Source organism: Parasteatoda tepidariorum, chromosome 10 (genome assembly GCF_043381705.1).
Source record: "Parasteatoda tepidariorum isolate YZ-2023 chromosome 10, CAS_Ptep_4.0, whole genome shotgun sequence".
NCBI classification, from domain to species: Eukaryota; Metazoa; Arthropoda; class Arachnida; order Araneae; family Theridiidae; genus Parasteatoda; species Parasteatoda tepidariorum.
The window spans coordinates 63,773,524-63,791,408 of NC_092213.1; the positions used below are offsets into that span (position 1 = coordinate 63,773,524).

General features: G+C 27.4%; 2 protein-coding genes across 2 annotated transcripts; one reads left to right on the forward strand and one right to left on the reverse strand.

The window, feature by feature from the left end:
• Window positions 1-318: 318 nt before the first annotated feature.
• Window positions 319-7,633, forward strand: LOC107448773 (NADH dehydrogenase (ubiquinone) B22 subunit). Its single transcript, XM_016064100.2, has 5 exons — window positions 319-558; window positions 1,106-1,248; window positions 1,605-1,660; window positions 5,365-5,522; window positions 7,500-7,633. The coding sequence occupies exons 1-4, from the start codon at window positions 452-454 to the stop codon at window positions 5,497-5,499; spliced, it is 441 nt and encodes a 146-aa protein (XP_015919586.1). The 5' UTR covers window positions 319-451; the 3' UTR covers window positions 5,500-5,522; window positions 7,500-7,633.
• A 3,074-nt stretch (window positions 7,634-10,707) lies between these two features.
• LOC107448765 (transmembrane protein 170A) lies at window positions 10,708-17,885 on the reverse strand. Its single transcript, XM_016064087.4, has 3 exons — window positions 17,673-17,885; window positions 14,884-15,054; window positions 10,708-11,239 (listed from the first exon to the last, which is right to left on the reverse strand). The coding sequence occupies exons 1-3, from the start codon at window positions 17,725-17,727 to the stop codon at window positions 11,109-11,111; spliced, it is 357 nt and encodes a 118-aa protein (XP_015919573.1). The 5' UTR covers window positions 17,728-17,885; the 3' UTR covers window positions 10,708-11,108.

A 17,885-nucleotide genomic window follows, 5' to 3' on the forward strand; every position in this document is an offset into this window, starting at 1 on the left:
TAGTGATCCAATTTAAGGGACCGTTTTCACTAAATACAATATTTTTCGCAAGCGAATGTGAGCTTGATTGGTGAGTTTAAAATAATTCCACAATCAAGTTTTCACTCACCAATCAGATTCTCCCTTACTCTCGACTGTGATCAAAGTTGAATTAATTGCTGAAATCCAAAAAATTGCTCTTTAGTACTCTAAGGACCATTCTATCTAAAGTCGTTTCACGCTTTTTCGATCACCGTCCAGGGAGAATAAAAACCTGATTCGTGAAAAATATTTCCGGCATAACAAGAATAACACTTTAATGCGAATTTATGTTAAGAGCTACAAGGTATTAGCTTTGTACATGCAATCGATTAATAACTGTAATCCTGTGTCACCTTGGCACGGCTGTGTTTATTTTGTTTTGGAATCAGACCAGAATTTTATAGAAATTTAGATTCATAATTTATTAATTATGTCACTCCCAAGACATTTACAACTGACCCTCAAGTCTCACGCTGAAAAAGTTTGCAGTTTATATAAAAGAGCTCTAAGGAACGAATGGAGTAAATACGATGAAAGGTGCTAATAAATTAATGAACTTCATGCTTAAAGTCTATGGGATTTTTCTTGTATCTCCATCCCTATTATTCATGTCTAGATTTGTTGCTATCATATATCTTTTACTCAAAAAATTAAGGGGCATATATATCATTAATGGTATTATCCCATTCAATGCCATCTCGAAATATTTGTAGCAAATATCGTAAGATTAAATATATTTCTTTATTCGTGCATTATTGTGGGGTCCCTTCATTGTTATTATGTTCATTGTTTGGTTATCGCTACACGAGCAGAAACTAATATCCCGGAAATATCCCCAAACATAAGTGCATACATTTCGATAGGAAAATAACTAATTTGTAACCAAACACATTTCAAGGCAACAATTTTGTCCCCCATGCATATGATTTTAGAGACAATTGTCGCCATACTGGTGTGAATCCTAAAAAATATGGTTATTTTCCTGATTTCTTATGGGCCTTCTAATTTTGTGTTTCAAATGGTTTTTCAGTTAGTATTTATTAAACTTTTTATAGTGTGTTTTTTTAATTAATTTTCATTGCAGCTGGGAATATCGCTATCATGCTGTTCTAATGAGAGCGAGATTTGATAAACATAAAGATGAGAAGGATTTACGAAAAGCCAAAGCAATATTAGAGGCTGCAGAAAAAGAGTTAGAAAAAGATTTGCATTATCAACCAAGAAAATGTAAGCATAAATGTTTTTATTACTTTAGTTACTTTTGTTGCTAAGTAAATTAATTCTTGTAAGAAATTATACTCTGACCTTTCAAAATATTTTCAAATGACTTTTTTTTTATGGTTAATTTTGATAATTTATGATAAAGTTTTAGTTAAATAAAATTAAATGTTACTTTTCAACTATTATTGTTACTGGTTAATAGAAGGTATCAGTTGAAATAATGTAGCATAAATGAAGTTAATTACGATAATTCACTCCATTCGTTGTAATTAAAAATTAATGAAAATGTATACGAAATTTTTTTTATATAATCATACTAATTATATATAACAAAATGTAAATATGTATTTGTTTTCCAACAGTTGGTTTTTCACCTGGTGGAATAAACTATGGCAGAGAAGTAACACTATCTGACTGGGTATGTTTTTATTATAATTCTTGATGTTTTTATTATAATTCTTTTATTATAAAATTAAAATCTTGCTATCTTCCACATTTTTCTCATTATACATTTTACTCTGCTGATTCATTGAAAATAGCCATTTTTAGCTGTTTACAGTAGGGGTGTACAACCTGCATTTTTGACCTGCTTTGTTTGTGCTGATCCAGTTTATCTATTTTTCAATTTTTTGTGTGGCTGTTTTTGCTATGTTTTTCTGCAAGGTCATAAAAATCCTGATATGTTGAAAACAATATTATATTATGACTTGCATGTCTTGAATCGTGCATTTTAATAATTACTTTTATTACTTTCATTGTTTTTTAGGATTTTATTATCAATCTATTATGTGATTGTTTTTGGCAGTTATTGCTACTCGTTTTCAAATGATTTTTTTGAAAATCTCTATGTTTTTAATTCAATATTATTACAACACTCTAAATTTGAACATGGGTGAAAAAAAATTTTGTAAAAATTTTAGTAAATATTTTGTTCATCAGATTCCACGAATTATGAATCAAGCATCATGATTTGCATTGAAGTGATTAAATAATCACATATCAGAAATCACATCAAAGTAATTGGTCAAAGATTGCACAAAAGTGACTTGCAAATCGCATCAAGGTGCTTTATAAATCATATATTGGGATTTATAAAGCACCTTGATTCTCATTAATGTGATTTCCATATCATATAACATCATACTCATTTAAGACATTTCCAAATCATGCATCTCAATTTTCATGATTTATGAATCACGAATTGGGATATGTATTAGCAGGATTTAAGAATTACTGTTGTTGATTCTCACCAAAATGATTTATGATTTACACGTAGCAATTCTAATTTATGTGGTTATGAAATCACTAATTACAATTTGCATTACAGTAGAGCGCCGATTATCCGAACCCTTGTTATCCGAACGTCCAATTATCCGAACTATGTCCGAATTTGCTTTTTTTTCCTTCTCTTTTTTAAGTTTAGAATTTTTTTTTAACTTATCGACAATTTTTCTAAATTTAGAGGAATAGATAATACCCACTACATCTGAAGACCATATTTAATTTACAACCTTTTTTAGCAGTTTTCTTATAGTAGCCATACATACATGTATTGTTATACAGTTAAACCAACATACCCCTTTAGCTCTCTTCAACTGAAAATTATCAAAGAATGCGAGCTTCATTTTGACAATCTACAATTGTTGGAAAGCAGAATGTGTTTATGAATAGATAAGTGCTGAAATTCTACAATTGGGGGATGGGTAGTTGTCACTCATGGTTAATGATTAGTGATTACAGTGCTTGGAATCTTAAATCTTGGAATAAAATTCTTATCAGAAAAACAAACGAAACTGCAGTTTGTGAATCGGTAGATCTTTCGGGTGAAAATATGCCATGTTATACAGCAGAAGAAATAGAAGACTGGTGTCGAGACACTGAAAACGACTCAGGATTTCAAATTTTAAATGATCATGAAATTGTTTCTGAAATTTTGAATGAAAATCGGAACTCCTCAGATTAAGAGGAAGAAGTACGTGATCAAGTTCAAGATCGTGGACCTTCTCATAAGAAGCATGCAATTCATTAGATATTGCAATGAATTGCCTAGAACGTCAAAATGATGTTGATCCAGTTCAGTTGATTTATTTAAAAAGAATAAGGGATATGGCTGCACAAAAAAGAGCATGTTCTTTGAAACAAAAGTCTTTGCTGGATATCTTTTGCAATGGAAAATAAAGAAAAATGTGGTAAAATCAGTAATTGACAAAAAAAATTAGAAAATAGCCGAAATATGATAAAAATGATTCAAATTGAAAAAAAAAAGTTTAAAAAAATATATTTAAAAATTGAAAAGAAAAAAGTCTTAAACTCGCCAGAGCTATTTTAGATAGTACTGCCAGTCATAAGCCTAGAAAAAGTGTGAAGGGAAGTTGGTGCATAAATAATAATCATTTAAACTAGGTTTTAAACAACTTTCCAATTATCCGAACATTTCATTATCCGAACCACGTTCGGTACCGAGTAGTTCGGATAATCAGCGCTCTACTGTATAATGGTTGATAAATCACACATCTCTATCACATAAAAATTATTAGTGAGTCACAGATCCTTTTTTGCATTAAAGTGATTAGCAAATCATGCAATGCGATTTACATTAAAACAATTTATGCGCCACGCATCTTACTTTGTTCGTTTTTTTAATTGTATCATTTTCTATTTATAATGTCCTGAACAAAAATTACAGTTTAATTTTAATTTGCAAGTTCCACATTTTGATATGTAATTGTCATGATCTTCAAAATTTATTTCACATTTCATATAATTTTGATTTGTATGTAACATGTTGTGATTCACATGCACACAATTTAAAAATTATGCATATACAATCATATATTCACAAAATTTAAAAAATCACTTTGCGTATTGTCTATTTTATAGAAAAAAAAATCTTGGTAAATTTTCGTTTGTTATCTGTAAAATATTGTTTAGCTATAGATTTTATTATGTTCTTAATCTTAATACATTACTGATTTCTTGAGGTAACAAAATAGATTTTGTGATGCTGAAGTTGAAACAGATAAGCTTTTACTATTAACTAGACAAATATTGATTTGACAAATTAGAAAACACATTCCTTGTATTTTAAAAACCTTTCAATTACATAATAAATTCTATCAATTTAATATAATGGTTGTTTAGTGTAATATTATCTTTTAATTATCATAATCATAATCAGGCAGCCTAATGGGGGCCAATGATTTCTGCATAGCGACTTCAGATTTTAATTTACTTCATTAAATTTTTAATGAAAAGTTTTGCTAGTGCTTAAGAGTTTTCAAGTACATTTTAAATGTCAATTGTAAATTTTTTGATAGTTTTTAAAATGATTTGAATAGAGATATGACTATTGAATCATAGGTAGCTGTTAGCTGCACATATTAAACTATGTAAAATTGATACATTTAATTTATTATTTTTTATTTTATTTATACTTTTAAAGCATGCAAATTTAATATAATGGTTGACGCATGTTTTAGTATACTAACTATATTACAGAGTAGGTCCTTGAAAACTTTTATTTTTGGTCCTTGAACAGTTCTTGAAATTATTATTATTGAAAATTGAGTGGAAACTCTGGTCTAATTTACTCACCAGTTCATCTAACCGGTGTTTTTGAAGCATTTTATCTATAAGTTCATAATTTTACAAAGTAAACAACCTAACAACTTAAGGTTTTACAAAGTAACAAGTTTTACTTTGGGTTGTACAAAGTGAACCCAAAGTAACAAGGTCCTAACGTTTAACAATTGTAAATGGTTTAATCATCAAGAAACATTCCTACCTTAAAATACACCCTAAACCGATAACTTGTAACTTAAGTTATTTATAAAAAATTTTATGTATACAGTATATGTAATTATGTTTAAATATTGCTAATAAGATTAAATTTTATTTAAAACTTGTTTGTGTTACTGTAATCTTAATTTTTAAAAAAATGTCGGGTTGTCTTTATAAAAATGCTTTTCTTTTAGCATATCATAAATCAAAACTATTACGAGGCTTTTATTAATAGCATAATTTTAGTATAATTAATTTTTTGAGAAAAAGTTTTTTTTAAGAAAAATAGCTAGTATTTATCTTATTTTCTTGATATTTATATTATTTTTTTTCTTTCTACAGGTTTTAGATTACTGGCATCCCTTAGAAAAAGCCAGGTATCCTGAATATTTTGCTAGAAGGGAACAGAGGAAGCAAGAATTTATTGAGCGTTGGGAAAAGAAGTATGGAAAACCATTTGATGATCATCATCATTGAAAAGTTTTGATAATGTAGAGTTGGTAAGTATTTTTTTTATTTTTTTTTTACTTTACACAATGTGAACTTTCGCTTCTAGTAACGCTCTATAAGAAAATTTAAAATTTTACCTGCAGTAAACATTCATGGACATTTAGACTTTTTGGGGATTCCAATAGATGCAGAACATGTAAGTTATTTGGGTAGAATTCCTCATAAACAGAAAGGATTTTTGAAAAATTATGCTAAATCCATGTGCTCAAAATCTTAAGTAATTTTAAATATAGCTATTCTGTAATTTAGCTATTCTGAAATTTTTTTTCTTTTGACCTAGTGGCTCTGTGGTCTGCATGAAGCTTTTAAATTTATATTTACTTATAATTTAAAATAATATAGTCAAAAACATGAAGGGCAAGGTATGTGTACCTTCATGTGTATGGCGAAATTTATGTCAGCAAAGTAGTTAAGTGAAATCTCATAGTATTCTTCTTCTTCTCATTGGCACAACAGCCCAGGATGGGCCTTGGCTTTCTCAACAAGCCTATGCCAAGACATTCTTCTCTTAGCCAAGGTTCTCCAGTTTATTATCTTTAAAAGTTGTAGGTCCTTTAATCTCATAGTATTAAGAGTACTTAATTTCATATCTATTTAGTAATATTTTTATGTGTATTTCTTTCAATAATTATTTATTTTGCATAATTAAAATAGTTTTGAAAGTGAGTATTAATGCAGTATTGCACTGTGCGTTGATAAAACTTTGTTTTTCTTAGAATTTATTTTTTTCTAAATAATTATTAAATCCATTCATTATTGTATTTAAATTGACCATAAAATAACAATATGCATATTTGTTCCTACTTCAGTGCAATTTAACATTTTAAATATTTATATTCTTTTACTTATTTAAAACCTGAGGCCCATGTATGTGTACCTTAAATTATTAGTGCCCTGACAGTATAAAAATAAAATAACTTACCGATTATATTGATAAACATTTTACTAGATGTACAAATATTATATCATTAAAATTAATAATTTAAAATCTTAGTTATTTTAAATAAGTTGGTAAACTAATTTTCGAAAAATCATAATTAAAAAAAGCTTTTGATAAAAGATAAATATTTAAATTGCTATCGATTTAGGACATATCAATCATATAAATTTTGTCTTGGTAAAAAAAAAAGTACATAGTTTAACATAAGGCAAAAGCTTTTATTTGTTATTCAAAATATTTTTGAACACAAGTTTTATAATTATAAACAAATTGCATAGTTGAATAGAAAAGAGTTTTAAATTATCAAAAGTCCTTAACTTTTTAGTTCACATTTTAAGAACCCAAAATGCATAATATATGTATATTTTGAGAAGATATGTAAGTTTATCTAAACTAAACTAAAACTAAAGTCAGTGGCGCGACAGCCCATAGAGGGCCAGGGCCTACTGTGCCCATCTCAATTTTCTTGACCTTGGATTCTGGGGTGCAGGAGTAGATGTTCCGCTCAGGTGGTCAGCCGAGTGCGGAACCCCCAGTGTTTAGTTCCCAAGCATGCTTGGTTCTCATTTATCGACCCACTGAAGGGATGAAAGGCCGAGTCAACCTTGCCCGGTCCGAGGATCGAACCAGGGACCTGTGGCACGACACCGCTCAGTCCCCGATCTGATTATGTTAAATTATCTTTTGCGCTTATTAATAGTGTATCAATTCTGGTAAAAGAGTATAATTTAAAGATGTAAAACTTAAGAGAAAGAAACTGATGCTACACACTTATTGATGCTTATTTTAATAACATGAAAAACTAATAGGGAGTACTAACATTGGTGAAATTTAGTAATTACTTGATCATAACAAAAGTTGACCCTATTTCAAAATGTTGAATTAATTTGGCACTTTGCTAACCAGTAAGTACAAGCATTATTTAATCTTGAACTTGTTTATTCATTTTGTTTCTTTATTTACTGCATTTACATCATAATGAATTATATTTAGTTAAAACTTATAATTATTATGCTTTTTTTTTCAGTATTTAGATGACCGATATTGAAGAAAAGATTATCTTGCAGTTACATAGATCCTATGTATATTAAAATTTGTAACGTTCTGTCGGATTATGTGATTATTTTCTTTTGAATTTATAAAATAAAACCATGAATGAAATATGAGAGTTTTTGATTTATAAGATTTATCATGCTGGCAGAGATGCCAATTTGCTCCGTTTTGTGGAAAATTGTTTTCTAGTTGTAAACAAAAATTTATATTTAATGCATGATTCTTGGTTAAAAGTTATTATTCCCAACACTACATATAATTAATTTTAAAGTTCATTCATATAAATTGCCATTTTATACTGATTTCCGTATCATGAGCCTTTGTAAATGTTGGCAAAAATAAAATTTCAGCATGTTTAAGTTTTTAATACTCAACGTTTTAAAAATTTAAGCAGGAAGTGAAACTGTTGGCACCCCTGGTTTGGAATGCCTTAACCAAAATTCTGCACTAAAACTAAGTCTAGATTTAATATTTTTTAAAATTTATAAATTTTCAGCTTCTTGGAAGAAAAAAACAATCTCAAATATAGTAATCTAATCCTTCACATCTGGAAAAACTGATTTAAGATATTTTAAATAAGCAATAATGTATTATTTTACTTCTGACAATTTCTTATTTTTAGAAAAAATATTTTTAAGAAAGTTAACTCTTTTATATTAAATTCAATTCAATCTTTTTGGTATTAAAATCAATTCAGTTCAATCTTTTTGGTATTAAAATCAATCAAAGCTTATTGATGCCATGATCTGTGAGAAAATAGTGGGGACTGGTAATAATCCATAAATTATTTTGTTGACCATTACTAATATTACTTCCTCTTACTAGTTTGTCTTGTAGTCTGAAAGGTTTGCTTTGATTTTATAAGCTTAACTCATATGATTTATGAACATAGTAGGGACTGGAAACAACCCTTGAATTTATTTGTTAACCATTACTTATATTCATTCCTTTTACTAGTCTTATTTTGTATCCCTAGGTTATGCATATTTTTGTTAAGAAATTAAACTAAATAATTTATAGTTCATTGCCAATTTCACACCGATGTAAAATGTGTGTTTTTTTTAAAACTAATTTATTAAATTTATAAATATTTTAAAAAATAAATAAATGAACAAAGAAAATTGCAAACAAAATTGTATTTGCTATAGAAATGGCATAATGGTAAATATTATATGAGAGAACATCAACCTGCTATTAGAGAAAATTATAATTTTTTCTTTAACTATATTTTTCAGTGCTATAAAAATTTTAATTATTACACGTCAATAGAAAAAATAAATAAAGAATACCTTTAAACAATTTTTTTTCTATAAGCCATAAAATAAAAATATTATTGGTTTCAAAGTTCTAATAATGATAAATAATAGAAATTTCCAGTAGATAAGTATTTTTTCGTAATAAAGTTTACTATAAGAAATTGGGTAAACATACAGTAAACTGTAAAAATACTTTACTATTTTATTAGCATTTACAATAACAAAAAGTCATTTTAAGAGCTATCAAATTATCATAATATTCTTGTTTCTGCAATTCAAAAATAGTGAAGTGGGACTGTATAATTGAAAATTGACTAATATGGACAAAGTTTACTCATTTAAGTAATAAGAGAGTTAATTTTCCTGATACAATGTCTTTGTTCTATAGCATAAAATATATTTCTCAGTTTATGTGTCACAACTGTATTTTGGCTAAATTTCAGTTTCGTTGTATGTATTGACGCAAAAAAAGCTAATATTTGAATAATTATTGTTAAGATTTTCAAGTACTAGGACTCAATTTTAATAGTTCGAGAAAATAACTTCAAATTTATAAATTACTAAGTACAGACAATATTTTAGGACAGAAAAACATATTTTCTCTAAATAAAGAAACATGCTTTTTTTTTGACAGCCAAAATATGGAAGTATCCGCAGTCCCCAATAGTTTAGGCAGTTGGCGTTAAAACTTTTGACCCCTTAATGTTAATTTTTAGTTTTTATGTATTTTGTCATGTCTTCAGAACTAATGAAGCAAATCAAAAGCATTTCTGCACACAATTTTAAAACTTTTTTATCCTAAGATAATTCCATATGCAAATATTTTTTATAACTATTCAATCAACCAATTATTTAAAAAAATTTAGCAAGGTATACAAATTTTTACAAAATCTCGTCTAAACTATGAGGCCATATTTTCCTGATTGATGCTAGGAAAAAAACCATATAAAAAAAATTTATTTCAATTCAAAGAAATTACATTTTTGTATCTGATTTCATAACCTAAACATCATCTGAATTAATTTACATAGAGTTTGGGGTCTAACTCATTAAGATCGAGTCCTAATATGGGTTAATTAGATAATTAGAGAAAAAGTTACTTGTGTTTACGTTATTTATTTATTTTTTGCACTGTGTGTGTTAAAATAAAAATAGTCCTTTGCAGCTTATTATAAAACCCGTTTATCTAAAGTTCAATTTATTCAAAAAGCTGTTTTTAATAATTATTTATTTTAAAATTAATTATAAGAAAAATTTTGAATTGCAAATTAAAAAAAAAAAATCTTCATCTTAAATTCTGAACAATATAAAATTCTGAATTAATTTTTCTTCTATACAATACATAATCCTGAATGAAAAAGAATAAAAAGTGATTAATGTGAAATACAAAATTATTAATGTTTACTCCCGGGAAATACTTTAACCAATTTTATTGAAATGATATTATTTTTAAATGAATTTAGGTTTTTTATTTAAAGTTGTATACTTTGTAAAAACATGAAAATGCTTTTACAAACTATACAACTACTACTATACAAATACAAACTAAAAAAAATCAATACAAACATTTTTTGATCATTATTAATTTTAAAATTAATGAATATTTCTAAGTTGTTTTTGAATGAAAATATTTTATAAAAATAAATAGGAAAAAAGATTTTGATTTGCACAATTATTTTCATTAATGGGTAAAATTACACAAAATTTAAAGGAGAGAAAAAAATAGAAAACTCAACACATATATTTTAGACTGGCCTATTGGATCCATATCTTCTAGACTAAGGCTTCCCTTTATGCCGATTACATAAAAAATTAGATATTTGCAATCAAAATTAGAAGGTTTTTTACAAAGTTAATACACGAGAACGTTATCTCAAGCTTTGTACATATTTAGTAATCATATTGTGAAATAAATATTCAAGTAGGTAAGATAAATATCTTTTATTTACATTGAAATATTCATGTTGCAAATAAATAAATGATATCTATTACTGTACATGATTCATAATTTTGAATAAAAAGTTAAAAAATACTAGTGAAAATGTAACTATAATAAAGAAAAAATATATAATTTTGACCAAAATTTTAGGTGGATACAAATTTATTTTATTGTTAGAACACAATAAAATTTTACATACATTAAAAATCAACTATCATTTTTAATCTCATTTTCTGAAGTCTGATGTGTTATGATTGAATACTGTTAAATCTGACATCAATACAGTTTTGTCATTTCATTTCATTCAGATGATTGTTTTGAATTTATAAATTTGTTCTTGATACAGGTACAAAATATTTATATTCTTGGTCCATGTTCTTATATGCCCTCATAATGTAGCTAGTATTCTAGTGTATGACATAACTGTAGCTAAGAATGTTTGTCCTGTTCCCCAAACGAGGGCATAATCAGGCATCATTTGAAATCTTGATGCTCTGTATACTCCTGCAATTGCTGCACCTAAATGAATAAATGGGAAAATTTAAAAAAATCAAATTAAATGTAAAGAATGGCTATAAAAGTAGAATTAGCTATGCTGAGTCAAAATGCAAACTATAGCTCTGACTAGAGCTCGGGGAGTTGAAATAAAGAAAATTTTAATTATTTAAATATTTTTATTAATATTAAATAGCACAAAGACAAACATTAATTTGAAAATTATGAGAAAGGAGTAAACGAAAAGTCCGCACCGTCCAAAGTCTGAGCGTCTACTAACTGTTCAGATGGTGTTGTAGTTGTTTGGTGCTGTAGTTACTACAAGACTATATTCCATACTCTATGTAAGCTGCTCAATTTATGTTAGGTATAAATCAAATCTTAAGCATAAAAAAAGAGGGAAAAATCACAGAGGGAACTTCAAGATTGTGGAACCCCTGTTTATAGAAAGCAAACTATTTGAGAAAGAAATATTTAAGAAAGAATAAAATTTCTCCAATATAATATTTGATATTTCTTACGTAATTTGTTGTTAGTTTAGGATATAGAATAAAATCTTCTTCTCACGCCTCTTCACTCTGTAGAGAGCATAGACCTCAATACATTGAGGTAAAGAATGCTGATGGAGGGTTTAAGGCAATATAGTGATAAGCCACGTTTTTTCCAAATATGATATTTTTATGTCAGAGTATTCAAGTTCATTAGTCAAGAAGGTCGTCGGGCTACCGAAACGATGTGCCATCCCCTCTGCAGAGGATCAAAATTGTGATGGCATGTCTTCGAATCATCCTCAGGGATGTTTCCCAGACCGTCGCCAATAGCCCATTGTGCAGCTTTAGTGTGACGTAAATGAACTACAAAAACAATCAAGTTCATTAGTATTGTTTCCAGATAAGTGTTTTACAACTTTCAAAAATTTTCATTATATAGTAACACAATAAACAGAAACTTCTTACTACCTGCATGAAAATGGTAGTATTTTTCCTCAGCAATATGCTTCAAAAAAATTTTAAAATGTGGCATATCATTAAATTGCTCCAAGCTCTTTAATTCTCTATATAAATATACGTTTACACAAATGTGAACTTTTGAAAGAATGCTCAGATAAATTTATTCAAGGTATATTATAAACAGGGATGAGATTAGCCAAAAGGCAAAAAAGCTGAATTTCCACGATAGTAAATTTTACGCAAGCGCAACCCTTTAATAATACCAGACAGTTTAAGGTAATAAATAATGTGTTGACATACAATTGTGTACTAATCTATTATTATATAAATGATTACATTAATAGTTAACATTTAGTGAAAATAAAAATTACCAATTGAAAAAATAAAGCTGGAAAATTTTTTTTCCTCAGTTCACATAAGAGACAATTATAACTTGAAAAACTACCTGGTTTAGCAAATCAAAACGGCTGAGAATATACATTAATATTTCATTTCTTTTAATAAATACTGTTGTGATTTATAGTAAATATATCAGTAATATTACTTTTTAAATTATATTGAAAACAAAAACTTTAACAATGGACCGAATCATTTTGTTCATATTATAGTCTAATCTAACTAGAGCCCTCTGAAACATATCAATAACAGTGAAGTAGAAATATATAGTAACTCCTTAACATACAAAAATTGCTATTTTAGTTTGAAAAATTACATGACAATCAGCAACTGTTTAGATAATTGTTTTTTATTTGATAAGAATTTTGCATTTTATAGCATAAATAACAGCAATTATAAATAAAATTTTGATGATGAGTTAATTAACTCTTTTCCCAAAAAATTTTTTTTAATTAAATCCCTTTTTAAGTGATTGCTTTTGTTTGCTATATCTTTTATGTTTGCTATATTTAGTCGTTAGTCCATCTTCAAACATCTTGTGACAAATCCTATTTTTTCTTCTTTGCAAGCACAGAATGTAAGTTTTGAATATATTCCCTTCCAGTTTCTCTGATGTTGTAACACTTACATATACTAATAATCGTCGTTAGAAAAACAGTCACCTTTATAGTAACTAATTTAAAAAAAATTTACTTCTTACAAGAATCGCGATAGTTGATCTTAAAATTGCGTGAATATGAATAACAATTATGGATTTTGAAATCACATGAATATGAAACTAGATATACGATTTTGAAAATGAGAAAATACAAACTGGGATATAGAATTTTTAAAACGCGTAAATACAAATCACGATTCATAATTTTTAGATCGCGTAAATACGAATCATGATGCGTAATTTTTAGATTGCATAAATAAGAATTATGATGCATAATTTTTAGAGTGCGTGAATGCGAATCCCAATGCCTTATTTTAAAATCACGTATAAATACGAAAATCAATGTTTGATATTATAAACCGCATGAGCAAATCAAGATATTGAATTTTAAACTTTAGTGAAAACGAATCGCTACATAAGTTTTTAAAAAGGCGTAAATACGAATCACAATATCAGATTTTTAAATCTCATAAATAAGAGTTACAACGTACAATATTCAAATCGCGTGAATAAGAATCGCAACACGCAAATATGAAAAGCTATGTTTGATATTAAAATTGTAGGGATAAGAATCGAGATATTAGCAGATTCCAGGCTTGGGACCTCTAAAAGGTTTGTCAGAAGCAGCGTCGTTCGAACTACGAAAATCGGATCTATCTGGAGGGCGGGTAAAAAAATTCGGAAAATCTTATCTGCTGCGTGTAAAAGGGGAGAAAATAGCTAAAATAAGTAAAAATGAGAAAGGATTGGTAGCTATGTAGTTTGAATTTTCTGTTTCACTTTGAAAATCGGTGAATTTTCTGAAAAAGCGGAATACTTATAAAAAAAAGTGACATTTTTAGAAAATCTGAATTTTTGATAAAAAAGCTGAAATTCAAGAGATAAAAGTGAAAAAAGCGGAAATCCGCTAAAAAGCGGAAAAATCTCATCCCTGTATAAATGTTTTTAACATAGAGTATTTAATTTTGAAAAAAATTGCAGCACCGTAGGAAGACTTTAGAGAGTATTAAATTATAATCTCTTTCATCGTCCATAATTTGAAGCTCAGGGCAGAGGTTAGTCATATAAACATAAAGTGAAAGTAGTAATAATACCAAGATACTCGTTCAAAACAATTAAGAACCTAATTTTTAAATATTGAGGTTTTGACATAAGTTGTTGTTCTTTGAATTAAGCTGCGACATAAGCTTTAAAATTGAGAAATATTTGAATACATTTCGATCATTTAAAAAAGCAGAAATTAATAGGAAAATTCAATAAAAATTAATATAATTTTTTATTCTTTTAAAGCAATCATACTGATTTCAACACAATGAAAAATTCTAAATTATCTGATGAGCCATGAGAATTTCTTTTAAGATAAAATCAGCAGGTGTAACACACTTAAATATTTTCTTTCTCAAATATTTTATTGCTGGTTTAAAAATCACTGAAACTTAAAATACCATACCACTGTCTGACATCCAATCCTTAAAACACTGTATCTATAAATTTTTTTATAAAATATTCACGTAGAAATTCTAAATCCGTTTAAAAAAATTAAAATTTGACGAATCTTGTTTCAATAAATAGAAAAGTTAAATAAATTACTGACTTTTTTATTTTTTAAATTATTCATACATGAAGCCTAATTTATAATCAAAGCATGAATCTTCAGAACCTACTAGTAATAACACCTCCAGTTATGGGAGCAAGTATTCCAAAGATCAGTATAGCTACAGCTGTAAATCGTCCTAACTTATGTTTCCATAACATTCCAAATGCAATAGCAGCTGCAATGATGTGAACAAATAGAGAAGAAAACAAGGCCCACATAAAAATCCTGTACCACATTTCTGGAAAAAAAAAGCAGAAATTAAATAGTTATAATTTTGTGGAATATATATAGATTTATAACTTCATGGATTACAAATGGAATTATCAAGGTATTAATGGTAATAATAATTTTATTAAATGTGAATGGAATTAATATTTGATGATAGAAAATCTAACATTGGCTTTTTTGTTATTTTCAAAGTAAAGAAATCACCAGCTTTATAAACCAAGTCTGACACAAAAAAAAAATAAATTTGCAAACAAAAACATTCACTGTGGTGCCTCAGAATCTCTCTTAATTATTATGTATTATTTTTAAATTAATAATAATAAAAAATAACTGAAGCCTTCAAAGAAACTGACAGTGAGTTACAAAAAAATTAAAAATTTGAGATTAATTAATTATTTTTGGCAATATATATATATGGCATTGCAACATAACAGCAAAAACAAAATAACTATTAAAATTAAGTGAAATTAAAGAATTTTTTTTTTTTATTGACAGAAATTTGGTAATTTTTACACAATTGATAAAAAAATGCCTTTTACTGCATTACAACATAACAGCAAAAAGAAAATAACAATTAAAATTAAGTGAAATCAAAGAATAAAAATTTTTTTATTGACAGAAATTTGATAATTTTTACACAATTGATCAAAAAAATGCCATTTACGATCTACTTATTTAGACTACCAACATCACACTTATTTGACACTAAGTTGTTGATTTCTAGGGAATCAGACATAGTGTTGAACTAATGAAAAGTAACATAATAATTGTTAATCATTATAAATTAATTATGAACAACTTAAAAGTTTATTCTCAAAAAGGACATTTTGATGCTCAGTAAATTAAAAATAACAGAATTAGTCATCCTTTTAACAATTTTAATTATTCACTTAAATATTTTTGTAATCCAGATATTTTAAAACATTTAATTTAATTTTTTTACTTCTTCAATTAAAACAAACTTAACAACAATATCTTTTATAACTAATGGTTAACTAAAACAAACAATTAAATAAATTGTTATAAAATAAACATAGGTGGAGAAGATTTCTCTGCGTCAAAACGGTTTCCAAGTGTTATCAACAACTTGGCAAGAAATATGAATAAATTTATGAAAATACTGAGGACGAGAAACTCAAAGGGATAATTCTCCAAGCACATCAATATTATATTTTTTAAAAATTTATTGCAAGTACAAGAATTAGGCAGTGATACTTAAACAAAGTTGGTGATAGCAGTAATCATTAGCAGGTACCAATAAGGGTATATCTTCGATGTTATCCATTCTAAATTAAGTGACTAAGTTGCCCTGTGAATACATGATATTGGTATTAAAATTAATTTTTTAGTTGATAAAATAAAATGTTATAGAAAGAAAAGGAAATATTTAATTTAAAAAAAATGTGACAAATATAAGAAAACCATAAAAATATGACTTTTATTAAATTATTTGCCATTATTTAATGTTTATTTCCTAATGTGAAATACACATCTGTTAAAGCACTACTAATCGCCTATAGGGACTATGAAGCCAATGTTAGCATTGGCAACAATAGGAAAAAGCAATTGCCCTCATGGTACATGTAGGAGCAGTTGTCACGTGGTCTCCCTATAATTAATATGTATTATTCTTGCTAATGGAAATTGTCAAAAAGGGGAGGATTTATGTATTGGTATTTATGCCCAAATAATTGCCAAATTTTGGCAACTTCTGGGCAGTAACCCATGAGGTATTTAAAAAAAAAAAAAAAAAAACACAGAAGGGAATCGAATTGAAGAGTATAGCTCGTAACCATCCCCTGGGCAAATCTCAACATATTATTTTTGTAACTAATTACAAGTTTCAAATCCTTGGTCCTCTTGTATATTATAGTATGCATTAACAGACATTAAAACAGAAATATCCTCTCAAAAAAAAAAAAAATACTGAATTCTTGTACATACATTAAATAAAATAAAAAAAAAATAGAGAGAGGTTTTTCCCAAAATTAGCAACAAATTTCGCAAATGGAGTCGTCCATCCCATTCCATGAAATTTTTTTTTCTAGTTTCTCATGTTCCATTGACAGTTTGTTGGAAAAACTTGGTGACTATTTTGGCGCAAGTACTGTTAACGAAATCTTCCTTTTCCCACAACTAATTTTTTTTGGATAGGTACTAAAGATGTTATTCTCTTCTCGTGTTATTTCCATGCACCTAAAAAATGCCGTGAAAAGTTATTAAGCAATAAATGTCCACAGAACTGTTTAGTTCATATCAGATTCATTGAGCAAAAAACTTAAATTGAAATCGACTTCAAACCAAGTTAGTGTACATTTATTACAAATTAAAACTTACAATGCACCGAGTGCACCAAATTTATAGCAAAAAGTATTTAAATTATAAATTTAAGTAAGCGTAGACTATACGCTAAATGCAATTACATTTTATACAAGAAATATTAATTAAACAAAAATTCGTTTAGAAAAATTATTTCACAGAAAGGAAATGAAAAATGGAACATTTATAACTTTAACAAAGGAGTTTTCTATTTATATATATGTAGCACTACTTTAGAATAACACATATATAAACATTTTTTTATTAAATACAGGTGGGGCTTCCAGTGATTTTTGGAATTTACTCAACCTGAAAAAGTTTCCAAGGGTGCACTTCCATCTTCTGAATCATCTAACAAACTCATCACGAGCTCTATATTATTAATAATTTAAATTAGTCCATATTTTGCATCAGAACAGATGGAACTTTCATTTCGTTATCGAAAATAATGAATTACTAAAGTTTTAACATTTTTCAAGGTATTTGTTTACAATCCTCGAATTCCAGAACCAAAACCGGAAG